Here is a 26,364-nt window from a genome sequence, read left to right as displayed (position 1 = left end):
TAATTTGAAATCATCTTTAATAGATACTTACAAACAAATCTACAACAAGAAATACAAATAAAAAGGGAAGCTGCAAGCAAGGAAAAGTGAAGTGTGTGTCCACGTTCAGCTGCATCCTGAATGTGTGTCACATTTGCACATTTAAAAATACTAGCGACAACAGGTCTATGATATTTGCGTTGGCAATTTGACCTTTTATTACATTTGTGCAGCACGTTGAAGATTGTCATTTTTATCTCAGTACAGTGCCTTAAAACTTTAGCTTGTCAATTCAGGCATCTACATAGCCCATTACCTCAAACTCCCCTTGCCCCCCTTTTTTAATGTAATAAACACAAACACTACATCAATGGTTCTCAGCTATGAGCCAGTGGGACCCAAGAGTCAGTCAGCTGTTACGCTAAAGTAGCTATTTCATTTGTTTTCCCCATTACCTGGCTTAATTTGTGCAAACCAGTGAAGTCATCTGATGAGGAGACCGATTTAACAAAACACCCCCCCAAAGAAACAAAAAACTCTTGGGCCTCAACAGCATGTGGTTGAAAACTACTGCACTACAAGAAAGCAGGAGTGATAAATGACAAAAAAGACGTGACTCTATTGAGAAAATAATTCCCGCAGATGCATGCTACAAATAATCACAGTGACATTATATTTCTGTTAAAATTACTGCTGATCGCATTCTTGTCGGATGCCTGATGGCTAGTGATGCGGCCCTTTTAGATCACAGAAACCTGATAGCACAGTGAGAGGTCAGAGCAGCTCAGGGGTCTCACAGTGCACTAACCGCACTGCACTACAGACGCTCTCTATGGAGCGGTAAGCATCTCTTTTCTGTGTTGTGTCTGGAGCACTATTTTTTTTTTCCTTTTTCAAATCCACTACCACTTTTAAAATCTTCTACCGATTTCTAAAAACAATTCTGTTATAATGCTCAATTTAAGTTGTTTTACAGATTGATATGTGCTGCCACCTTGTGGTCAGATACAGGCAATGCATTGCTAAGCCAATTCATCACTAGGTGTTTTAGTACTACAGCATATCACATTTCTGAGCCTGCAAGCCATTAATGCATAAATCAGAAAGTCTGGAGGTCACAGCAGAGGTACTGACCACTTAACTACCTTGACCACAGCAACCTACAAACTGGTGACTGCCAGGGCATCGACTGGATCAGCGTGTGCATAGTGCTCAGTGATTCCTGATTTGATAAAGTTAGATAATACAATTGAGAAAGAGTCATTAAAAACAAGATAAGAAACTGAAAAGGAGTCCAGCCACTGACATGGAAGCGTACTCATAGAATCACGAGGCTGATTCAGTCCTGGAGGCTTGAGCAATGCTGTCAAACAAGTTTAACCCAAGAATGATCCCAGAGAAACATAAAGAAATGAGGGTGTGCTCAGAGTGTTGTGACTGTCGGCGGCGTCATTGGTAGAGCAGGTAGTTCTTGAGAGAGGCTGGCAGGGGTAGTCTATGGATTTCACTCAGACGCTCTCTTCCTAATGCCACCCTCACTGAACGCCTACACAGGTCCATCAGAGAGAGCGGTTCAGCTGGGGGAGAGAAAGAGGGTGATAAAGTTAAAGTTATGCATTTGCAGAGACAGAAGCTCATTTCAGGAGCATGTATACGTCGAGCAAAAAGGCAGCGTGCATAACGTGTCATGTTGAATAACATTGTTTGAACCGTAGGCCGCTGCTCTAGAGAAGGCAGCAGGTTCAGTGGACTGTAGCCAAATTTTGAGCTCTCCCCTGCCCCCTCAAAAACTAATTATGTCTCCATACATCAGTCATTATGATGTTCCACATTTGAGCTTTTAAGTTTTTTAGGCTTGAGATATTCAAAGGCACTTCACACCATCAAAACATGCACTCTGAAATAAAATGGATGATTTCTAACACAGTATTAACACATCTGGGACCCACACATGCCCTGTGGACAAAAGAACACTGCAAATGCAGTTCAGCCCATGTTTATATGACAGCTTACACAAGTTAAATAGTAGAGTACACTATAATGCATCTAAAATATTCCTTTAAAAAAAAATCTATTGATCACATATTTGGCTTTTGTAGGGCTAGCTCAATTCCACTTCTGCAGGCAGAAGTCAAGAATCTGTCAGCATGATGCAGACAAGAGTAGCCCACAGACAAGTTGTTCCACATTTATGACACTGCCCTCTGACGACAGTAAGCAGCTACAATATATAAGTGCATGCAAAACTGCACATGACCAATGCACAACCATGCCTGTCCCATAAGAGTCATCTGGTAATACAGGCAGTTTTTTTTGTTTATTTGTTTTGTTGTTGTTTTTTTTTAAGAGTAATGGAGGTAGCAGCAGGAGAATGAAGTTTCTGATACAAAGACAAAACCCTCAAACACGATGGGCACTGTGTTTGGTCTTGGATGTGTGGACAGCCCTAGCCTGCCTGCCCTCGCCCCACAGGATAGAACTCAAATAAAGTACAGCTTTCAACCAGAGGAAGAGGTGCTTATCCACTGTATAAAGTTGCCATCTGAAAAAGCAGAGCTGGTGGCTATCCAAAAGCGCACAGATCACCATTTACCACCAAATCCTGACTAATCTGCAGATAATTCAGTTACGGCTACTGCTGCACAAAGCGCATAAATGCATCAGTGTCAGAAACCACCCCCCCATTCCGCCCCCCCAAGGAACAAACAAAAAACCTGACATTTCTTTCACTTTAAAAAAATTCTAGCAAAGACTCTGACAAAGGAAGCTCCGATAAGTAAACCAGACAGTAGGTCGCCAACTCCAAACAGTAGATTGACCAATGTTTCCTCAAAATCCTAAATTACATTCACCAACATCTGCCCAACACTGTTGCTGACTAGAGAGATGCAACCTGATGCGTTTGTAGATTCTAGGTTATTTAACTTTACTGCCTACATTTCACTTCGTGAGCAACAACATATACGTCGTCTCAGTTTATTTAAAAGACAAAAGTCTTCAATGCCAAATACTGGTACACTACAGTTTGTCATATTTTAAAATGTAGAACATAAAATGTGTATGTGCGGAACAGATGTTAACTTTGCAACTCTAGTATACGTATTTTCTCCAGGTTTGGACTTGTTTGAGACAACAAAAAAAGTGTGGACTTCAGCTACTGTGGCAGCTCTGCATACTGGATCAAGTCACAAGATTAACTACATATAATGATACCAAGTGCGTTTAACAACACTACTTAAGATTAAAGATCTCCCTGCTCCAAATACAACAGTTTAAAAAAAAAAATCATCAACTTCAAAGAGGCTTTTATGTATATGACAGTTTCTTTTATTCAGGCTGAAACTAGGTCAAGAGATCTGAGCTCAACATAAAAATCTAATGAGCACAGAACACTTGGGACATCCGGGTAGTACAACATGTTTCAATAAGCACCATCTTTCCTCACTGAAACCTCATGAGCCAAGGAATAACTGGGATTAATCCAACTGGAGTCATTTCTCATTATTTGTCTGATGGGACAACTAGCATGTTGTTTTTTTGTACACTTACATAAAGGATCACCTGGTTCTGATTCAAAGCAAGCCAAAGTACAGGCAATGACAAGAAAGGGAAGTTTACAGCATGTCTGTTCATGCACTAGTTCAGCACAGGACACAGCTGTCTGAGGTAATCTCAAGACAACACCTCAGACAAGGGATACATAAGATCAACTGATTTTGTCAAATATGATACCATTCGCTCATTTAGGCATAACCATTAATCCATCATTGAGAAATGTGGATTAGAAAAATGACTACATCTGCAAAGCCTAACACAGGGTACCTTTACCAAGAAAATGAAGTAGACAGAACAACCAAAACACGAAGACAGTGTTGTCATTTTCCCCCGATACCCATTAGCAGGTTTCCCCATGTAGGTGAAATGGCAGACAGCGGAACAACTAGAATACCTACAGAAAATGTACCAAACCAAAAACATTGAAAAAAAAAATCCCCATTCTGAGCTGGCAAAGAGGGAGGATTAAAAAACTGAAAGTAAGACAAAGGCAACCTCAGACAGATGTTAACTTGATGGGGAGAGCTCTGAGACTTGATAGGAGTTTGCTACGCACTCTATTAACCTGAGAAACCTGCAATTTTAACATAAAACAGATTTCCTCTTACAATGCAACATGTAGCTTATGATACGCTTTTTTATTTGCCCGTCTCTTTAAAATCTGGCCATGAAGAGGGCAAACTGTAGTTTACTTGTCACAAAATTAATTTTGGTCAAAGTTCATTTGAAACAAAGAACTGCTTAAAGTGAACTTTTGAAACTTTTTATTTGTTGTCTCACAAGTCCTCACTCTCCTGTCTTTGCTTTTTTTTGTTTTGTTTTAAATGTTACCTTTGACTGCTTTTGTTTGCACTTTGTGTTTACAAATCTTTCTCCTTCTTTTGAACAAACAAAAAAAGAGTCAATAAATGAATGAACTAAGCATATACCACACCTTTTTGGTGATAGCTGACTACTGGTAATTACTTTTTAATCACACTAATGGTCGAGAAGCTGCCATGCAGGGCCTGATACTTTGAGCAGCTTGACATTGGTGGCTTGTCTAAGGATGATTCTGTATTTCTACAAAGGGACCAGGGATTGAAATACCAGCCCTGTGATTTGAAGACAACCTGCGCTAGTGCCTCTTCTGAAGTAGACACAAAGACTGAGAGAGAGACACCACACTTATATATAAATATATTACATTTATACTTTAGAGTGATCCAAAATTGTTTATCAAAACTGAGACATTTCCTATTGCTGCCAGAGTGGAGGCAATGTCAGACTTTAAAAGTGATTTAACTTCCATTTTATGTCTGATATCAGGCGAATCAAGCCAGAGAGGCATCTATATATGCATTTCTAAGTAATCTGGACTGAACAGCATGATAACACACTGTGCAATGATAACATGTACTGTTTTACATAACATTTAGAGAGGTAGCCACACAAATACAGTAATGCTACTCTGGTAACATGGCCTGTTTAGACACTGGGACAAGCCCTAATTGTTAAACCTCTTTTTATTGCATCAATAAATCCTCCCACTGGTTAGGTGAGCTCAGTAAACAAGAGATCACAATGACACAGCTGAACATGACAGACAATCTGAACGGGAGTAATATTTAATTTAAAATTCATACTTACGATCAAGTCCATTTGTGTACCGGATTCGTATTTCACAGTGTCCCCACACAGCACTCACCACAGGGTACAGCTTCCTGCCTTTAAGTCCTCTGAATGCCACCCCTAAATAATGTCCATCTACTATATAACCAAGAGTCCCCTCATCCATGTCCAAGACTACTAAGAGAGAGTCTGGTATTATGAAGGTGTCGTCTGGTTCAAGGAAGGCCGGGTAGGGTTTTGCTGGGTGATTTTTGCCATCGTGGTAGAGTTTACTCCTGCACAGGTCCCAGCCCCAGGATTCAGCATTACTTCCTACCAAAGCTGTGTAGCCCACTGAGTGTAGAGGTGCGTCACTTGTAGCCACTCCGACCACAGCGTGTGTACCCCTTTGGCGCATGGCCCAGCTTATCTCCCACACATGCAGTCCCCTTGTGTAGCCAACACGGCCCCGGATGGCGTCCGTGCTCTGCGCAACAGGGTGCCGGTGGAACACCAGCTTGTTGTCATCTTTGACGAAGACGTTGAGGGAGCGGTCATCATTGTTCCACGAGTGTTGGACCTGGATGTCCAGGCTCGCGGGTGGCATGTCCAGCAGCAGATCCAGTCGTGATGGCTTAGTGTGATTCAGGGCCTGTAGCTCCAACTTCAGGGGGCTGAATGCTGGATCCCGCATATCGATGGTTTTAATGCCACCTGGGACTTTCTGCCCCATGCTACAGGTAGATATAGCAGCTCGTTCTTCCTCCTCTTCCTCCCCCCGCTTCCTCAAAGACTAATGGGGGGAGTAATCAGCCACAAACCCTCTATTCCAGTGTCCTGCTGTCACCTAAGATGCAGGTTTGTCCTTTTGCTTTGTTAGATGCAGACAGCCAAGGCCAGATGACGAGCTGGAAGCCAACCTGATGAGGTCAGAGGAGATGAAAGCAGAACAAAGTTCACAAACTAATCTGTTTAAGACAATGACAGCATTAGATAAAACAAAACATCATCAGGATCCATATAAGGACAACAGCAAGTCTTATGTATCCTCAAGAGTGACTTTGCTCTCATGAATGCATTTAACATAAAGAAGGCACTGTCATATGACCAATGATGTAAGACCAAGTACATGATAACATCATCATACAACAGGAAGCAGGCATCTGTTGACCACAACCACATTTCTACAACCTTAACAAAAGACATTTGGGATCACTGCCATTCATTTATCTTTAACTTAAAACTCTTCAGCTTTCATACAGTGAGACCAAGGCAGAGTCCCCCCCCGATTTAAACCAGTTCAACAGTTTCAGTTATTATGCTGAGCCAGCCAAGAAAGACAAGACCAACGAGTTCTCATCACTTAGTCAACAGTGTATTTGCTAGATTGAAACGATTTTGTATAATGGATTAGACTCGTCACAGAGAATAGGTTGACCTAGTTAAAGTGGCAGTTTGGACAGCTACAGCTCAACATTTAATAACCGACAGATTATAGATGCCATCTTCGGGGTCTTATAAAACAAATGGCTATATAGGTTTGGGTTTGTAAAATCCATGACAGGAAATTTATCCTATTGGTGTTATCACTTTATACTATTAGGAATGTGTCTGCTTAAAACTCTTTTTGATATGAGCACAAATGTATGCTTCAGTTTTATTTTACCCAGAAGTCAACGTTCATCACACTGCAGCAGATAAACTGTGATAATCAGCTTTGAATTTTTGCTTAACTGAATTCATTTATTATAGATGTAGAAAAACAACCACATAATCCGACTATGCCTGCCTCCCCCCCCAAAAAAAACATGCTTAATTTTTGTGGCTCGATGTGGTTATGCAGACTGACAAAACGTGATTTTTTTCACATAAATTTAAACGTCTGGATAAAATATAGCTCCAGATCCATGCAGTGTACATAGGTCTGCATGTGTAAGTGGTAAACACCCATGTTATTGTGTTCTCCTTTTGGCTAAGTAATTTAATTTGGGATTATGTTGCACAAACAACATGAAAAACATTCAAGTTTTATTTGATTAGCTGTCCTCAATTTCATGCATTACTTCACAAACATTTCTTGAAAAAGCCAAGTATATCTGAGAACTCACGAAAACTTGACGCTGCCAATTTTGACCATTTATCAAGTGGCTGATAGGCCAACCCTGAATGCAACAAAATGTATGTAATAAAATCAACAGGAGTTTTTGCTCTGCGGCATTACAAATGCGATTAAATCTTCTAATAGTGCTGGCTTTGGAAATGTTAAAAGAGCATAAAAGCAGCATTCTCCACAGGATAACATGACGCATCAAATGTGAAAGTGAAATATTCCCACAACCTCCAAAAATAGGGGGAAAAAAGACAGGAAAAACTCCAGCCATTTCCTATTATATGGCTGTCTAGTCAGAGGGCAACAGGAAAAGCTGTAATAAAATGTCTGGTTTTAAAAAAAAGTTTTAGAGAAGCACAGCTGGACAGGAGCTCTTTTGAGACAGAAATAGTTTCAGCAGAGAAACTGGACAATAAAAGCCTGATGGACTACCTTCTCATTACTGTTGAAGAAAAATTAAGAATTTGTGTCTTAATTTAATTTTCATGCTGGTTTTTCTTTTTACAGCATGAAGCATGTTTTTCCTAATAAGATCAGAAGCAATCAGTAGCAAGATTAGTTTGGAAATAATATCCCAAAGACATGTGACTTTTGTGGGCCCAGGTGTCACAGCTGCAGCTTTCTGGGCTTCCCGTTTCTGCCCATGTTGCAGCAAGGCTGTAGAGAGCATTGTGTAATGTGGAAAATAGTGCTGCAGGGAAGGCCACTCTAATTGAATTGTAGACAAGAGTTCATTGAGCAGTGCTTTGGCCTTTCTTCTAATGCAAGTAAACAACCATTTAAATGGGTCATGTCTCTTTAGTGATTGGAAAGCAAGGAGGGAAGAAAAAGCAAACAGTGGGTGGCCAGCATCTGAATGTAAACAATCTCTTTTTCGATGGCTGTCCAGCATTCATGGAGAGTGAAACATGTTAATTTGCACACTCTCTGTGCCAGGAGTTTACCATCCCCCCCCTTCCCACCACACAGGGCCACCTTACAACGCATGCAACATTAGCAGACAAATCAAAAATGCAAGAACAATAAGAAGTCGTCCCTGATTTCATTTGGACTTCATACCCACAGGGAGTATAAAAGACGGCTTGTGGAGGGGTGTATTTGGGCTGGGATCCTAGCCTGGGTTTGTTTAGGGTTCCTGGGCCCCCCAATTGGTTTGAAGCTGATTAAAATGCAGAAGGAAAGGCCTCACCGGATTTGCTGAGCCAAGGAAACATTTGTTTCTATCCGGGAAAGTTGATTCTGTTCATCTGGACATCACTGAACATGCATCAAGACACTTGTTTCTATTGTAAGGCTCAATTTAGACCAGGCCCACCTGAACTTAAACCACAGCCTGTTTTTCTGATTTCCTGAATACATACAGGTCAAGCTTTCAAGAATTTAATATGGTCTGCTTTGTTCTGTGTTTTAACTTTTTGTAGTTTGTCATCACCACGATTTAGCACAACGCTATAACTAATGCAACCTTACACGGGCATATGAAGATCGCCTTTCAAGTTAGAATATCCAGGTTTTGTTGATTGGTTTATGTCTAACTAAACAGCTTTAAATAGACAGCACACACGTTCTGAAACTGAGGACAGACTATTAGCATAAGAGAAGCCAGGTATAACAATAGTGCCACTACCTCCAGGCCTTGACTAAACTGGTACCAACACGCATCTACAACAGCCTGAATAAAAACTAAACTTACTGTGTGAAAGTAAAGCGTGCTGGCAGCTGAAGCAGCAGGGTGTGAATGAGCGTATGTAGGCCTTCTGGACACTTATTCCTCCGAGTTTTGCCATGCTAGCTACCGTAAAAGCAGCCTGGGCTTAATAGTTTTAAATGGACCTGGCGACCGTGTGGTCCGAGCTCGTGGAACCGTCCACGCGCAACTACAAACAGAAGAAGCGCGTGAGTCAACCGTTTCTTACCGTTGGCCTTTCTTTAGCTTCGTTTTTTTTCTTTGTTTACCTGAAACTCGACCGCCTGCGAAACATTTGTTATCCGACAAACAGCAAAAACCGTCGGCGTTAGCTGAAGCAGCTACACAATATGGCTAATGTTAATAAAAGAGAGGAGGGGGGACTAAGATAGTAACCAGTAAATTGTGTCGCTATGTCTAAACTGGGGGAGGAGGCTTTGCAGGCGTTGTTGTTTAATTTTTTTATATCAGATATTTAAATGTGATGTAAAGAGGAACACTAGAAGCGAAACAAACGTTTCGACACAGTAAGCACAAAAACACACAAGAGGAAAAGCACACGGCAAACACACCTTGTTAAGTTGTGAGGCAGCAGCAGAGGGGATGAGACCAGGCACGGCTTCAGCTACTCCATCGTAGTTTTCCTCTTCCTTGTGCTCTCACCTTTTTTCCCAGGCTGGGCATGAATTAGGTGAAATGGTGATGGCTGCTCTCTAGCAGTTCTCGCGTCACGTGGTCAAACGCTCCCAGCTGCTAGACCAGATTAGGACCTCCCCACAGAGCGGCTGCAGCTACAGCAAAGATGGCTTCGTGTTGGTAATGCAGTTTATGCTGATTTTCTTTAGGCCATAAATGTATTCACGAAAAATCTAAAATAATATGCGGTGCCGATATTTAATCCGAAGTGAAGATGTAAACCCAATTATAATATCAGATTTTAATACATTTCACTGCTGATATGAACACTTTCTAGAGAACTGTTTTATTATGCTAACCTTTCTGGCGTCTTAAGATAGAGAAAAGGTGTATTTTTCATAAGATAAATCCGAAGATATATGTATTTTTTGAAATGGTCCTACAGTTCAGTATCATGGGTTAAATTATTTTTAAAATTTTTGTGTATGTGGTCAAAGATGTGTACAAATATAAAAATATTTATCAAATGCATTTACACTCATCACTTGCTTTGCAACTATAGTTGTTTAGTACAATAGTCAGACTGGTTTGAGATGATAGCAAGGGAAAATTAAATCATATAACCACTCATTACAACCAAGGTGTGCAGAGGTGCATCTTACACAACACATCAGACCTTAAAGCAGATGGGCTACAGCAGTAGAACACCACACCGGGTGCAGATCCTGTCAGCTAAGAACAGAAAACTGAAGCAACAATTCACCCAGGTTTCCCAAAAGTAGACAACAGATGATTGTGATCACACATGGAAGTTTATGAGGTAGATTTCCTGCCGAAGCATAAAGCAGGTGTAAAGAAGTTCTGAAGAACGATCCAGTACTGATAACATGTACCTAACAAAGTGGCAGTGAGTCCATATGTAGATACTAAACAATCATACACCTCATCATGGACTTGAAAACAAAATTTACACATTGCTGTAAATGGAAAACCTACTGAAATGTTCCAGTATAAAGCTAACTTCAGTATAGTTCACCCTTCAGTGTTAAAGAAGTCAAGTAGGACCCCACACATCAACTGTTTATTCACTTTTATTGTTTTTTTCTTGTCCTGTTTGGGTGTTTTATTAAGCAGAATCACGGTCTGAATGCTTTGTTGTGCCAAACACATTTACTTTGCCAAGAGGAGCGCTGTAGACTCTCTATAGGCTCGTCGTCTTAGTCTTTTATTTTTATTTTTTTTCTTTTCATTTTATGTTATTATCCACATTATTATCTGTGTAGTTATACAGTGCCGGAGCTGGCATGCTATGAGTTCCAGGTTGGAAAAAGAGACCAGCAGCATTAACGACATAAAGAGGAGACAGAAACAGAGAGTGGAAAAAAAGGAGGGTAGACAAGTCCTTTATTGTTAATTCAGAGCTTATATTTGCTGTTATAGACTTTTCAGAAAAAGAAAGGCATATTTTTCACATGTGTGTGCTGGAGGTTTTATATGCAGTCTAAATACTTCTTTATAATGGCTACACCAAACACGAATAATAGGATATTTCTGCTTTTGTGTTCACTTGTGTATCGTTGAACTTAATTATGTTGTAATATTTCGTCCTTATGCATACACATGTAACAGTGATGGCGATTAACGCAGTTAGTAAGTATGCACAGACACCATATGACCGTCATGACGATACTGATGCATTTTCTTCTTCACCTTGACCTTCAGGCTGTTCAGTCTTTCACTTGGACAGCTTTAAAAAGGAGCTAATGATTTTGAGGTAAGCTGCGGTCCTCAGAGCCATCAGTCAGTGTCGCTCAGTAGGTCGCAAATCATACTCAACTCACTGACACACTGACTCCCCCAAGGAAAGTCGTGCGTGTCGACTGATGACTGATTTGTACCAAACGTGACATGTATGCTCTTCATACAACCGACATCTGCTACGCAAACGGTGCAGTAGCTTCACATCTCTGAAAGGTCCTGTACAGTGCATGCCACCTATTAAAGGAGTGGAAGCGGACCTGCTATAACAGCCTGCACAGAATTTCCTAATAATGTGAAAGTCAGAGCAAACATATGCGCCAGATATGAGCAAATGTTGGGAAACACAAGGACAGTGTTGCCATCTAGTGGATCCTCTGAATACTCACCTTCTGGATGAGGTTTAGAGCATCGCACAGTCTGCACAAAACTCCACATCAGTTACACCTTATTCAGAATAATAATTCACACAGTGGCGCTTGTCCTGATTGCACACTAAAAGATGCATGGATGAAAGTGCTAATTAACCATCTTCCTTTTCTTCACTTCCTTGTTAACTTCAGAACTTATGCATATGTCAAGGCCTGGAATTAATAGGACTTTTTAAAATGACCTTGTTTGTCCACTCTGTGAGGCGTCTGAAGGTAACATGGCTCATTTTACATCCTTGGTGAGGAGCATAGCGTGGCGACTTGAATTACCTTCCCCTCAGCTCGTCTCCCTGTGAAAATCCCATTTTCCCCATACGGTGATGGTGCAATGTGCTGAGCTCGGTGATATCTCAGGGCCCCTCCAAAGTGGAGGAGGGGCGTGCAGACATGCTTACTGCCTCCCTTTTAGAAACCATCATTTCAGCAGGATCGATAGTACGTCCCACTCAAACCATGGCTGCCAGAGTGCTCTGCCTCTGTGTGTGCGGACAGCTGCGCCGAGGCAAGTCCGAGCGAGTGGCTCACGCAGTCAAGGTGAATGATCGCATGCTGCGTCAGACACTCTGCTCCTCACTAGCTCCGAGGTGCAGTTTCTGAGGAGGACCGGTGGGTGGATGATGTCTTAAAGCATTTGGATGCAGTTGCAGACTACATACTGATGAAGCTTCTGGAGCTATTAAATACTTCATGCAGAAAAATCTATCTCCTAGCCAGCTCACAAAAGTGCACAGAGAGTAAATAAAGATTTGCAACTGATGAAGCTCTCCTGATGGCTTTTTTGCTTACACCTCTTTCAGTGGAGGTTGAGAACTTAAATAGATTCATGGCTGTAGGTGAGAAGACTACTCAAGTTTCAGAGGACTGCTTGCAATTTAAAACCAGCAGAGTCCATTTTTGTAAAGCAGAAATCCTTACACAGCAATAAAAACAATTATCTGTATCGGTCATTAAAGAAATGAGCTTAGACGGTGAGGTTTAGAACATAATTCAGTCTGTGAATAGTGATGTCTGGCTAGTAAAAGTAGACCCCCCCCTCCCCCAACTTTTTAACAACGATGGCCTCCCTTTTTTATGTTAAGCTATACAAGCTTCTAATCGAACTTTCCAACAGATTCATCCTAACATCGCAGGTAATTAGATATGCATTTTATTTAGAAGATGACATAGCCTGCTGCTGTTTTTCCCATCACTGCAGCTATATTTCAGATGTCTTTTCTTGTCAAACTAAGAGTCCGAAACTAAAAGAAAGTGACTTTAAAATTATGTAAAAGAAAAATATAAAGAAAGAAAAGCGGCACATTTTAAAGTTTGGGGAAAATGTTTTATTTTTATGTGCTTACGTTCCAGTTCCAGTTTATCATTTTCTGCCAAATGATGAAAAATTACACAATCAATTTGGGCAGCCTAGCAAGAAATAATAGAAAATACATAGGCTTCTGATCACTTACACGCTCTTTAAGCAGCGTCTTTGTGTGTACGTGGATCAGCGAGCATGAATTTGAGCATGTACTCTACATGTGGGACTTACAGCGTTACAATAAGGAAAGGGCATCGGCTGGGAAAGGTGAACCACTGCGGGACGCGAGGATGTGGATGGGACAGGATGTGTGGTGCAGTATAAGCATCCCCTCTGCTCAGGTCGCTGCTCATTTGTCAAGTTGCCTGCAGACTTGAATGGTGCATTGCTGCTAAAACACAGAGAGGCAATCAGCAGTGGAACGGCACACCTCCGGGGAGGGGTCCCAGGTGGGTGATAGCCTTCCTGGGTGATCTGCAGATTAAATGGTGTTTTTCTCAACAAAATAAGCTCAGCCAGAGGGTTACTGCAGCAACTGCAGACAGATCTGCATTATTCTAAGGTAACCATTTCATCCTAGGGGATATTTGAATAACTGATTAGTGTCTTCATCAGAAATTTATCTCAGAAATATTTGCTGTGCATGTTTGGTGCTAGATGCAAAGATCACCGTGCGCATCCCAACTGGAGATTAAGCCTGCAAGTGACCGGTGTCTGATGAGGTGTAGGCCGGCATCAGCTCACACTGCTCATTAGAAAGTATCCAGGACATGCACCAGCCCTTCTCATCACTCACACAGCGGTTCGGCAGATGGCAGGAGCAGACTCTCGCGTGGTTAAGGCTCTCCTGGCTGCCTCCATAAGGCAAGCGTGCATCCACGAGCTCAGCATGGTATCCATCCAATTTGGAAATCTGCAGCGACAACTCTTTCTTAACAGGCAGACATCTACATGGCAAGAAATTATAAACACGAATCAGTGAAATGAAAACCATTTTTTCTAATTTGGCTCATCAGGTGCATAAAATAATGGATGGCATGAATAAAGCCTACAGTGGATTATGCTGTGAGGTTGTTAGCAGTGTGCAATAGTTGCAGATAAAAATATACAATTAAATATCAAAGCTGTGTTCACTGTAACACAAGATACTGACTCATTAAGCGAAGACAATAATGACGAGACTATTTTCAGGCAAAACTTAAAGACAATATTAATGTGATGCTCCGTATTTAAATCATTGTTGGGGATATTTTAAATTTCCTTTACTATTGAGGGGGATAAAAAGCAACTTAATCCAACTACTGCATGTGTGTTAAGAGGGTCCAGCGTTCCTCTGAGCCATAGTCGTTCATTGTCATAAAACACAAGCCACACTTTTATTGTCTCTACAATGGTCACAAAAAAACCAAAGAAATGAATTCAGGCGCACATGCAGTGTTAGGCTGCCAGAAATGCCAAATGTTAATTAATCTGTGGATGAAAATAGTTTCCAAATATCCGGTGCTTACTCCTGTTTGAGTAAAAAACTACAGTCCCATCTGTTGCAGAAAATTACTGATCCAATTTTATTATTAAAAAAAAACAACAACAACAGCAAAACTATATGTCCATGATTCATTTTGAAGATTTTCATCAGGGATCGCAGCTGAGCACTACAAGCAGGCTCAGAAATGGGAAGAACTGGGAAAGCAGACAAGTAAGGAATGAATTTTTGGTTGTTTTTCAATTCATTTATTTAATTTGTGTACACTTTAAAGAACACTAACTGTTGCAGACTTGAAATGAGTGTGGAGTTTTTATCAATAGTACACATGAAGTGGGAGTAATGCGCTGTAATTAAAATAGTGTATAATGTCGATTTCATTCGGTGTAGCTATAAAATTTAACAAAAAAGAAAAGCAGACTAAAAGCAGTCGGTAAAAATAATGTTAACCTTTCTTTCTCCTAGACTACGTCTGATTTTGAGTCAGACTTTTTCTGTTTAACACTCATTTAGCCGTGGATTTCTTTTGGTGAGGACAGTGAAAATGTGAAGAATCACCCCGGAGCCCCTGCCCCTGCTTCTGCTGCTAAAATGGGTCGCAGGCAGATAAACACATCAACAGGCCGCTCTGGAGGAAGCTATACATTATACATCTTTGTCCCTTTGTGTTACCTGTTTGTGGCAGTAACAAATGGCAATAGTGAATGTAGGCCAAGAGACAGCACAGATCTCTATATGACACACTTGTTATGGAGGATATGCAGCGCTCCTCCAAAAACCGGGAAGGCAGAATACAGTCCAGCACAAAACAAGTGAAAAAAAGGCCACACCAACAGGCTGCAGGCAAGATGAACAGGACACGCACACGTAATTATGGACACCCATCATAACGTCACCAACACAGGATGTTAGGATGATTTCATGGTGATGTTTTTGTGTCAGCTTCTTTAATTTCTTCCCATAAAGAAATATAGAAATTTAGTTGTGAAATGTTATATTTACAGGTATGAATTTTAGGCATTTACTTTTTTTTGTTTTATTTTTTTTCTCAAAGACCCCCCCCCCAAAAAAAAAAAAAAAAAATCCATGTATTTTATTTTTGTTTGTCTTAAAAATATGGCAATCAAACAGAAACTTAAAAAGTTCAGACACTGTATTTAATTGAAGTTAGTAAAAATAATAATAATAATGAGATAGTCTGATTAACATCTGGGGACAGGGGCATGTTTAATACTACTTAAGAGGCATCGGCTCTTCTTTAAACAGCACATTGTGTTACGCTGGTGTGCAGACTCAGGTCTGGTGTTTTTGTGCTGAAATAAGCAAGACCTGCTCTTATTTCATCACATGACTCAACACCTTGTGTGTCCCCAAACCTGTGCCTCCAGTAGAGCTTTCACTGCCATTCGTTCAGTGGATAGAGAGAAAAGCTTCTTTGGATTTTTTTTTTTTAAATTATGTGTAACAAAGATGATGAAATCCCCAAGTTATTAGCAATTTCACACTGAGAAGCATGATTTGCCCACACACTCTTCGATGGAGTGCTGGATCTTAACCCTTTAAAGCCTGAACCATGAAACGAATGCCAGATTTTTTTTCTTAATGCAGTGTTTATTGGACCTTCTAACAAAGGTTTAAAAAAAATAGATCTGAATTAGTATACATGAGTTTTAATTTGTACTGTATTTGCTACAACTGGTATTTGCTTAAAATGTATTGTGCAATTTATTTAGGTTTGATAGGTCTGACGGTGTCAAAGTCTCAAAAACACGTATCAAATAAGTTGTTTGGAAGTTAAGGACGTGTTCTGTGTCATCCTGCTGCCCCATCCACACTCTAGCAGTTAAAACCTTTTTTTTTAATCACTAACCACAAATTTCACACCTTGTTTTTTACTGTATCAAGAGGAGGATTCCTTACAGCGAAGAGTAAACAGACGCCTTATTGTCACATTATGAAGCCTTTGAAGCTTCCAAACTACCTCGCATCTCTTGTCTTTTTCAAGCTAAATAAACTAAACTCAGCTCATAATCCAATAAATACTTAACTTGTTTACACTAACCTCGATACAGTTGCTATATTTCCCACAATCTCCAAACTGGCTTCAAAATAGGGACCAATTTTGAGATCTTAAAACTATATTACTGATGGTTTTCTTCATTCTTTGTTCTTCTGTTCTCTTGTTTGTGCCTGCTGATTGTATTCTTGTGAATTCACCTTCATTCTCAATGAGAATATTAAAGTGCCCGATAGGTCAGCCTCACAAGATGCTCATTTCTTAATCTTATAAACTTAATTAGTTGTTAAATAGTGCAACATCATGTGTGTTTGATCTTAGTTTCAGTATCCGATGTGCTCTTTGAGGTATTTTCAGTTAAACAGATCACTGCAATCTGTTTTTATTTACATTCTGCGTGGCATGCCAGATCTTACAGAAACTGGGTTGTTCACGGGCATGCTTGAAATTATTATAGCTGTATGAGAGCTTAATCTAGACTTTCCAGCTGCAGTCTCTCCCTCTTAAGGCTGATGTGGGCATTATGCTTTGCTCCAGCGCCAGTGTAGAGAGCAGACTGGCTGGTGCTGACACTGACAGCTCACAGAGCTGCCGCTCATTCACAACAGAGCAGCCAGCTGTCACAAGTTCAGCCTCTCGCTATTATATCAATCCATCACAGCCCTGTACCACCATCTCTCTCATACTGAGGGAGAAACTGATGACACCCTGCACTTCATATGTTTCACATATCAAGCTCGGCCTTCAAATCGGGATCTTTAATATCAGGGGGTTAGTAATACTGTAAGAGATTCTTTCAAAATCCGTATCGGGAAATAAAAGATATCTTGGACCGCTCCACTCGCCGGGAATTCACACTTCAGTGTGTTTGTCCCTCTGCGTGCTTACAGTCCTTCCAGTAGAACCACATTTGATCTGTTGTGTCATTAACGGTGTCTTTTTCACTCGACTTGGCCTTGGGAGGAATCTCATCAGCTTTACAAAATGAGGTCAGCAAAGAAGCACTGGTGCAGTCGAACACACCACCTTATTCTACGAAGTCAGGAACGCTGCATTCAGTCCATCTCCGTAAGACTGACTGACTGAAGTGAGCAGAGATTTTTGCCAGCTCACCTCAACCTCCTTCCTGAGTCCAGTTTTCATCAACAATGTCACGTTTCCTGCGCCACCTTAAAACCCTCTAACATAGCATTCAACTCCAACAACGCTCCAGATTTCTGTATTTTTTATTTATTTTTTGCTGCATCTTGTCACATGCTCAGAATTCTGCTGCAAAAACCAAAAGAAACAAGGTGTTCACAGAAAAGATGGTAAATCTACACCTTCAAAAGAAGTCTGTCCTCAGTTAAGGCAATTCTGCTTTTTGACTAAGGACTACTGAGAATTACTCTGAACTGATGTGTAAACCAAGCAGGCTGCTGAGCTTGTGAATCAATGTGTCTATTATCTTTTCCGGACAGATCAATGAAGCTGAGGAATGAGGTATGAATGGCAAAAAGAAAGAAAAAAAGCCGCACGTAAACTCACCAGGCAAGCGTTACAGCCTTCTCCATTATTTGCGGGAGTCAAGATACTTGACAGATAACCTTTATTCTCACGGTTTAGCGTTAACCTCAGTTTAGTCAAAGAATTACTAGAAGACGACCGGCTGCTGTGGCACAAAGAAGCAAAAAGGCAATTAGTTGCTAAAATTGATTAAGTCTTCTGCAAGAGTGTATTCACACGTCCACTGAACTAAGCATACCGAATAGATGAAACAAGTTTGAATTTATACGCTCACATAATCTGTGAGGCTTTACAAATATTTACCCACCGTGTCCTTGGCTGGGACAGCGTCAGAGAATATTAAGTCAAGTGGAGAAGCAAAGGCGATAAAGTGACAGTAGCCAGGTAAAGCATACAGAGGTAATCTAATAGGACATGTAAAAGGGCCCCTCCTCATGGCTTATTCATTATAGGGGATGCCATTACTGAAAATGGCGAGGGGTATGTGAGAGATATGCCAGCAGGGGCATTTTCCCCGGTGTCAGTGAGCACAGACGAGAGGATGGATGCTGCGAGGATCAGCAGACTGATGCAGCTGCAGCACTGAATGCAGATGGTACATGCAGAGAGTGCTTGCCCATAGCTGTGCTCGTCTGATGCACACCTACAGATATGGACGCTGACTGATATCGGCAGCTGATTCCCAATATTGCATTACATGAATTTTGCTGATTCAGCAATCTGTGCAAATAACTGTCTTAATAAAAGCAGAGGATACAGGCAAATTAACGAGAATCCTTTCATATAATACACACACGCTCTAATATGCTTAAAACTGCTACACATAACCTTTGAGTGCACAGAGTCAAGGTTAACGTGAGATGTATGCAGTTCTCCTCATTCTCCTCCACATAATGTGGGATCACGGGGTGCAACTTGGGGCCCAAGTCATACTGGAGGAGAGAGGAAAAAAAAAACTTGCTGCTGCAGTTGGAAGCAGACAGCGCTGCACTGCTGCAGAGAACAGCCAAGACGCTGATGCCTCGAAACGCTTTCAAACAGATGCACCATTATCTATACACTGGCCGTGCAGCGCGCTGCAAATGTCATCGCTGAACGCCGGGAAGTGTAACACCAGTTTCCATAAGGAGTGCAAAAAGAGAAGTTCAAGCTCAATGTCTGACTGAATGATGGATGATCTCACTCTCACAGAGTTGTGCAACGCACAAGAGACAAATTCGGTTGGTCAAGATATTTCTATATTTTAGCGCACTGCAGAATAGCACCAGTGGAGCAGTGCATCTTGGGTAATGAAGGGTAGGTATTAGGGATTGCAGATTAAGGACATTTTACCGAAGGAAATGTTGTACCTACGAGAACTGTACAACTTTGAGAGAGAGAAGGGGGGAGCTCTGAAATTAATGCATTAATTTACTGCCTGATTATTACTCATTCATCATAATGCCTGGAGACACCGTTTCCCGTACGCATTTGGTGTGCTTTGTGTTTATGTACTGGCTTGAAAAATTGCTTTTAGTTACTGGTTAGATTATAATAAATCACGCAACTTTTCCCCCAATAAAACCAGATGGCAAATTTGATTTAAAAGCACTGATTTTCCTAATTCACTCAAACGTCTTCACATTTAGTGATCTCAGATTAATTAAACGTTCTTTAAACGTCATCATTTTTCAAACCATAGCCGAGGACATCCTCCCAGGTTTTTATATTTTTATTTTTGTGTGTGTGTGTTTATGAGGAAATTGGATTTCAGTGATTTTGGATACTGTGACAAGGGGGAGACGGCCTCTGCGCGGAGCAGGGACAGTTCCTCATTGAGGTTTTGAGCACCCTCATATCTCAAAGCAGCTTTTGCTGTGGTGTGAAAACGAATAAAAGAGGATGGCGAGTTATGTGTGCGGCGGAGGGGGTGGTGGGGAGGTGTGTGGGTTGGGGGTGGGGGGGTCTCTCCTGCGAGGAGTCCTTTACACTGATGATTCCCGGGGGTGTCGACGAGGAGGAAGGTTTGCTGAGGGGGTACATGGAGGAGAGGAGGGCGGACTGAGGATAAGCGCACACACACATGCAAACACACACACTGACCCTGGAGGTTGCGTTCCCCTTTAAAAGTCCCATCCCACTCAGATACGCAGAGCTCATGCAGGATCTGCTGCGGCAGTGGGGGAACACTGCTGAGCTGTGCAGTTTATGCTGGCAGCAAGCGTGCAAAGAAGAGGAGGGGGAGCAAGCGTGTACAGGAGGAGGAAGAGGAGGAGGAGAAAGGAAGAGAGAGAGAGAGGGAGAGAGAGAGCGCAAACAATGTCATTCTGTTCAGGAGGCAATGCTGCAGTCAAGTTTGCCGCGCCATGAAAGCACATCACCAGCAACCAGGAGGCTCAGAGTGAGTGCAGAGAAGTTTTCCTCCTCTCCTTCCTGTGTGCGAGATGCGGTCAGAGGCTCGTCCGTAGGTATACCTTCCTTTCCTCTCTAGTCTTATTTAACTTGTTTGCCTTCTTCTATGACGGGCTCTTCTTTCTGTAGGATTGTATACTTTTATTATTATTATTATTATTGCAGGAGTTGATATGTGTATGTCGGTGTGCATGCCTGCAGTGTTAGAGCTCCTGGCGGCTTCTGTCTCATCAGTTTCAGCCTCCTCTGCACCAGCATTAAACCAGGCAGCAGTCTGCCAGAAAACCAGTCAGTTAGCAGTCAGGCTCCACTGCTCCCTCATCCATGTTTAACACATGGTACAGGCTGGAAATAGCAGCCAGCGTGTCAGATAGCGGCTGGTCCAGAGGACTCGCTATTTGACACAAGGACAAAAAAACTCACCAGGATGCTCTCCACACCAGTGGAGAGTTTCATCTTTGCTGACCTAGCTTTTAAGAAGACGACAGGCAGCCTGAGCTCTACTTTTCTCGGCTAGCTGTGCATTTATGTTAACCAGCGTGTTTTCATTGCAAGCATGATGCTGGGAACTGGTGAGAAGGATTTTTCAGGGATCTTGGACTGTGTGAGTGTCTGAGTGCTAAATGGGGAAATGAGAATGAGGCTACAGTGGCCTGTTTGGGACAGGGGAGCTGTGGTGCAGTCATGAAGTTGTGCTGTAGTTACTGGGACTTTTCTGCCATCCTATAAGGGGATTTCACATCAGAGTGCTACTCTGTAGAGACTTTGGCACTTGACTGTGGAAGATGAATGCTTTCTGTTTCGTTTAGATATTACGTTTTTGTCTTTTAAAAGACGTCCTAGAGCGGGACCAGTCTTTTCTATCGTTGCAGCAGCAATATTTCAGCAACTTTGCTCTAAAAGAAGACGTTGCTACTTTTGTTTTATTGCAGCATCTCTGTTTCAGAAACAATGTAGAAATTGTTTATGAGCTTCTTATAAAAGTCAAAGTATTACAAATGCTTGGAAACCAGTATGGAAGGTGTGAATGGTGAATTCACTTGGCTACACGGTCAGCTCTGAGTTCACCTCGGGTAACTGTGCTAAGACCTTGAAAAAGCCGGCCCTGCATCGTCAGCTTGGTGAGGCTGGAGTCCAAGGCGTTTCTCTGGACTTTGTGTTTCTCCCCACTGCAGGCAGACGGGCACAATGATGATCACAAACTGTACTAAAGGGTCTGTGCTACATCCGGAGCTTGACATCATCTCGGAACATCTGCAGTTCTCCTGCTCACACTTTCTCTGAGGGGGGGTGCTACACTGCCAGCGAAGGGAACTGCCGCACTCACCTGATGTTCCTTGCACCTCGCTTCTGCCCTCCCCCCACCTCCCACCTTCTCCTCCTCCTCTTTCCTCATCTCCAATTTCTCTACTGTAGTCTCTCTCAGAGGTACAGTTGCCCAGCAGAGCGCCTCACCGGCATGCTTTGCACCTCTGTGATTCTGCCCCCTCCTCCTCCTCTCTCTCAGCCACGCACCCCCCACCCCTCCGTCCCTGCTGAAAAAGTATGCAGCACATGCTCTCACCATCCTCCTTGAGCAATTTGCTTGAGTGAATAGAGAAAGGAGAGAGAGAGAGAAGCAGGAGACAGAGAGTCAGCAGCAGAGCAGCAATCCTGCAGTGTCCTGCAGCAGCTGAGTTCCTGCAGTGCTGGCCTGTAATGGCACACATGCAAGAGTGCGCACACACACACACACACACACACACACACACACAGGAGGAAATACACCAAAGAGCATCATTCCCTCTCAGAAAATCTCAGACAGTCCTGATGTCACATGACCCTGCATGGCAGAGCAGGCCGTCCTGCAATGTGCTGGACTGTGCTGAGCTTAGAGACAGAGGCAGAGAGAGCGAGAGGGAAAGACCCCCCCCCACCCCCAACCTCCCCTACCCCCACACACTGCCCATGGAGCACCACAGGGAGGCACTGGTGAGATTAGCCGATTGCCCCCCTCCCTCCCCTCTGATGGTGCATTGTCCCGTTCCAGCACTCCAGTTCCGATGATGTAATCAATGCAGCAAGCTTTGAACTTGCTCGGCTAGGGGTTCCTTCTCCCACCCCCCCATCCCAAACTGACACAGATGCAAATCTGAGGCTTCAGCTGCAGTCTGCTGCAGGTAGGAGGATGAATAACTACAGTTCTGCACTGAAGTGCAGGGATACGTTCCAGTAAGGGGGGCTACGTCAGCGGTTACCCATATTTCACTCATGAGTAAATTGCATAAATTATCGGTCAAGTCAGTTGGTGAAACTACTGCCGGCACTTTGTGAAAATACTTCTGCGCGGTGCCGCAACACCACTTCCAATAAATTAAGGCAGCTAACGGCAGCAGCCTCTCTAGTTGCTGTTAGGGGGTGGGCAAAGACGAGGCTCCGAGCCGAGCCGAAAGTGCTTTGAGCTGTTTCAGGGCGTAACATCGCGGTGACTTTGCTCTTTCATTGATAAGGTCATCAGTCTGTTGACAGGCTGCAGTGAAGAGCAGCAGCACTGATGTACAGTGCAGCTTCAGAGATGCTCAGGCAGCCAAACTCAGACCATATAGTAGCAGGTGAGTTTTGCTGAGCTGGCTCCTACTGCTGTTCCCAGAATCTGCCTAGTGATCAACTTCCACTACAGCAGTGATGAACCGGCATCAGGCCTGCTCTAGTAACGGAAAAAAAAAACCCCCAGCTAACAGCAAAGCAGGTTTGAATAATTAGCACTCATGGATGCTGATGATTCTGCACATTTAATGCAGTTTAATGTGTCAGCAGATAAATGGACACTTCTATACGGCACCTTTTCTTTTCTCGCTGCATTAATAAACCGTTTAGAAATTTTGATTTCACTAAAAAATGTCACTTTTCCAGGAAGCAACTAATATTTCACAGCGTTTCATATCTTTGCTGATGCGTTCTCTGTGATTTTTTTGCAGTTTCATAATTCATGCCGACGGACTTCATCTGTAATTGAAGTGACCCGCTGAGTTACTGGGAAAAACAAAACAAAAAACCCAACGAAGATTTAATGAATCAGCATCTTTTATTAGTATGCTATAAACTATTTGTTCTTCTGTGTTAAAGATTAAGTAGGACTAACTGCTAATAAGAGCATGGGTGAACAGCAGCGCTGTAAAAGGCATTTCATCTACTTGAATCTAAATTCAGCTTCAGCTGACAAAGACTGGGAGGTTGGGACAGAGACATTTTGAGCTGCTTCCACCGGCAGGACACAGAAAGTGAAAAGACAAAGCAGTCACCGCCTGCAGCCAGACGTGGGCCAGGAAGTCAGAGGAGTTTTTTAAAAAGCGCTCCTCTGTCTAACACATTTTCAGCAGGTCGTCACCCATTAGAGCATCTCCTCATCTCTGATTCTGACTTAAATGACTTAAGCATGTCACACAGAATAAGTCACAATGCACCTTCGAAGACTAACTCATGTGTTAAAGTGCTCAGAGTGAAAGCTATGCTAACTGACCGAAGCAGGCTGAGTCATGCTGGGTCTTTTCTGGGTTTCCCCCCTCTCTGATCCTCTGCTCCTCCCCCTGTGCAGGCTCATACATCCAGCCCGGCTGTTGGTGGCGTGTTGGAACATGCCTTGACTTGTTGTACTGCCTGACTGAACAGACAGAGAGAGAGAGAGGCAGCCACAGGAGGAGAGGCGAGAGGCTGGTGGTCAACAGTTTTTCCAGAGTGAAGTGACCCACACATCGGGAGAGCCCGTGAACAGACTCCTGTTGATGCCAACACGTTGAGTGCACCCGCTGGAGATCACGCTGGATGGTGGACCTCTGCTGCTGCCTGGCTAACTGGTGAGTGTCCAAACTGTGTGTAAACAAATGCCTCTGACATACACAACAATGCTACAGCTGAACACTTCGGAGGACCTGTGCACTTCTGCTGAAACTGAGTGAAATTTTCAGAAACACTAACTAGTTCAGGGGAATTAAAATGACGCCAGGCTGAGGCCTTCAGATCAGCCTGTAAATAGAAATTAGAAAACGATAATTTAAGCCACTGCAAGTAGTAGAAGCGTCCAAGCTTGAGTTTTGATGCTGGCTTAATCCCATGGTGACTACACAAAAGGTTAGCGAAAGCTACGATACACCCAAACACAGTACCCAGTTGCTCAGTGGCAGGATGAGTGACCCTTTCATCATCTCGTCTTGATCCTCACGGAGAAGGGCAGCTGCTTTTGTTATTGTTTTCTCTGGTATTCATAATGAAAGCCAGTTTTCCAACAGGAGACCCAGCAGGCCGCATCTTTCCCCTCCTGAAAAGCCCCAAAAGAGCCGAGAGCGAAAGGCTTTACAACAGGTCCTCGTTTCTCAGAAGTGATTTGTATCTAGCGGGATCTGATTCGAGTTTGCCCTCACGACAGACGGTGTCAGACTATTCGAGCGGCCCTGTTTCTCAGAAGACGTGTCATCAGCATGTCAGTCAGGAAGCGAAATGAGATTAGGAACAGTGTACACAGAGAAGCAGATAAACGAAGGCCAGTCTGTCCACGCTGTCACACATTATCACACAGCACTGATAAACCCTACTGTAAAAACTCATGCAGGCGGGTAAAAACTCAAATACATTAATCACCCGAGGACTCAGGTGATAATCATTTAGTGTCCAACACACTATGATCTGTGTATTTTAGCTGTGTGTGGTCAAGCAGGAAGATAGTTACTGGGGAAACTCTTTTTTTCCCCTCTCTCTGGCAACCAGGGGTAGAGCAAACCGAGTGTGAGACTCTGTTCTATTTAATTATTAACACACTGCAGTTTGGCGTGTAGATTCATTTAGCTCAAACCCAAATATGTTTTCAAATTGTTCTAAAAATAAAAGTTTTAAAAAAATGACAACGAGAGGCTAAGCTCGCATGTCGTGTATGCCGATGTGTTGTGCATGTGTTAAACTGCTCAGCAGCACGGCCCTTCAGTACATACTGATGTCACTGTTTGCAATCAGATGATTAGGTTTGTGGAAGCGTTGATCAACCAAGAAATGTGCAGCAGAGTGACATGAGGAGAAACAGGGAAGTGAGGTAAAGTGGGTGAATGTGACTCGTTTGGATTACACATTGTGAGGCCTGACAGCAGAGGGATCCACCATGATCAGGAAGTATAGGCGAGCCTGGGGTTTGTACACGTGTGTGTGAAGTGTTGCTGGGGAAAATTGTTGCCTGGAGGCTGAATATGTCAGAAACTGTAGACCTACAGAGTCCCACGGTTATTTAAACAAAAGCTATTCTGAGGCAAACGCTATGTGCACCATGTGCAATGTTACGTTTGACACTCCAGATTACACACGTCTAACACTAACACAAATCTTTTTGTGTTTTTTTACGAGTCAATTTTAATCTGATATTTAAAGCTTTTAGTTACACCACAAAGGACCAAATGATGCTCTCTTACAAGCCATCGATGACACGTTAACATCTTAAACCAGGCTTGTTAATTTACATTAGCTTTCACGTTTTTCCTTTTCAAATTAAAAAATAATAATAATAAAAAAATCATAATTTAGCAACAGGAAAATACATATTGGATCAAAAAGGACAATAAAAATGTTTAGTTTCACTTTTCCTACAAAAGAAACAAGGGTATTTTTAAGGGAATATAAAATATGACTTTAAATATTTTTTAAAAGACTTTAATTTGTTTATAATAATTAAACATTAATGATTTTGTTTTGATCTTCCCAAAAATACCAAAACACTTTTTCCCCAAATCTTTACTGTCAAGGTTTTATTTTGTTAAATGGCAGTCGATTAATTTAGAAAACAACTAGTACTGCGATATGAGTGGTGTGAAATAATAAGTATGATTAAAGAAAACAAACCTGATACACGTGAAAATGAGATGCAATTTTGTTCTTGTTGTGCACTTCCTCCACCTCCCTGTTCACAC

At 42.3% G+C, this 26,364-nt stretch overlaps 2 protein-coding genes and 1 long non-coding RNA gene across 5 annotated transcripts in view; 1 reads left to right on the top strand and 2 right to left on the bottom strand.

The window, feature by feature from the left end:
- spsb1 (splA/ryanodine receptor domain and SOCS box containing 1) lies at window positions 1-9,705 on the bottom strand. Of its 2 annotated transcripts, none has more exons than XM_085145175.1 (3): window positions 9,494-9,705; window positions 5,164-6,044; window positions 1-1,556 (listed from the first exon to the last, which is right to left on the bottom strand). In XM_085145175.1, exons 2-3 carry the CDS (start codon window positions 5,855-5,857, stop codon window positions 1,429-1,431), a joined length of 822 nt encoding a protein of 273 aa, XP_085001301.1. In that variant the 5' UTR covers window positions 5,858-6,044; window positions 9,494-9,705; the 3' UTR covers window positions 1-1,428. The 2 variants fall into 2 exon arrangements, with proteins under 2 accessions (XP_085001301.1, XP_085001302.1); XM_085145176.1 differs by lacking the exon at window positions 9,494-9,705 and adding an exon at window positions 8,928-9,466.
- A 210-nt stretch (window positions 9,706-9,915) lies between these two features.
- The window catches only part of LOC146495294 (uncharacterized), a 20,991-nt gene continuing 4,542 nt past the window's right edge, over window positions 9,916-26,364 (bottom strand). The window contains exons 2-3 of the long non-coding RNA XR_014871441.1: window positions 13,714-13,956; window positions 9,916-13,517 (exon numbers count right to left, since the gene is read on the bottom strand). This is a non-coding gene — a long non-coding RNA (uncharacterized LOC146495294). The remainder of the gene's footprint in view (window positions 13,518-13,713; window positions 13,957-26,364) is intronic.
- The window catches only part of gpr157 (G protein-coupled receptor 157), a 23,331-nt gene continuing 16,953 nt past the window's right edge, over window positions 19,987-26,364 (top strand). The window contains exons 1-2 of one of the 2 annotated variants that reach the window (XM_085145173.1): window positions 19,987-20,492; window positions 24,015-24,273. The gene's annotated coding sequence lies outside the window, so the exon portion shown is untranslated. Of the gene's footprint in view, window positions 20,497-24,014; window positions 24,274-26,364 lie in introns of both variants that reach the window. The other variant, XM_085145172.1, reaches the window with a different exon arrangement.

The sequence above is a fragment of the Neolamprologus multifasciatus genome, chromosome 20, assembly GCF_963576455.1.
Source record: "Neolamprologus multifasciatus chromosome 20, fNeoMul1.2, whole genome shotgun sequence".
NCBI lineage: Eukaryota > Metazoa > Chordata > Actinopteri > Cichliformes > Cichlidae > Neolamprologus > Neolamprologus multifasciatus.
The sequence above is the reverse complement of the archived record's forward strand: the minus strand, read 5'-3'. Positions and strand labels throughout refer to the sequence as shown.

Excerpts from the sequence above, each read along its gene's own strand:
- spsb1 (XM_085145175.1), bottom strand. The coding sequence starts at position 5,857 with ATGGGGCAGAAAGTCCCAGGTGGCATTAAAACCATCGATATGCGGGAT. Across the intron at positions 1,557-5,163 it reads GTACACAAATGGACTTGATC|CTGAACCGCTCTCTCTGATG; the intron begins GTAAGTATGAAT and ends TCTCTCCCCCAG.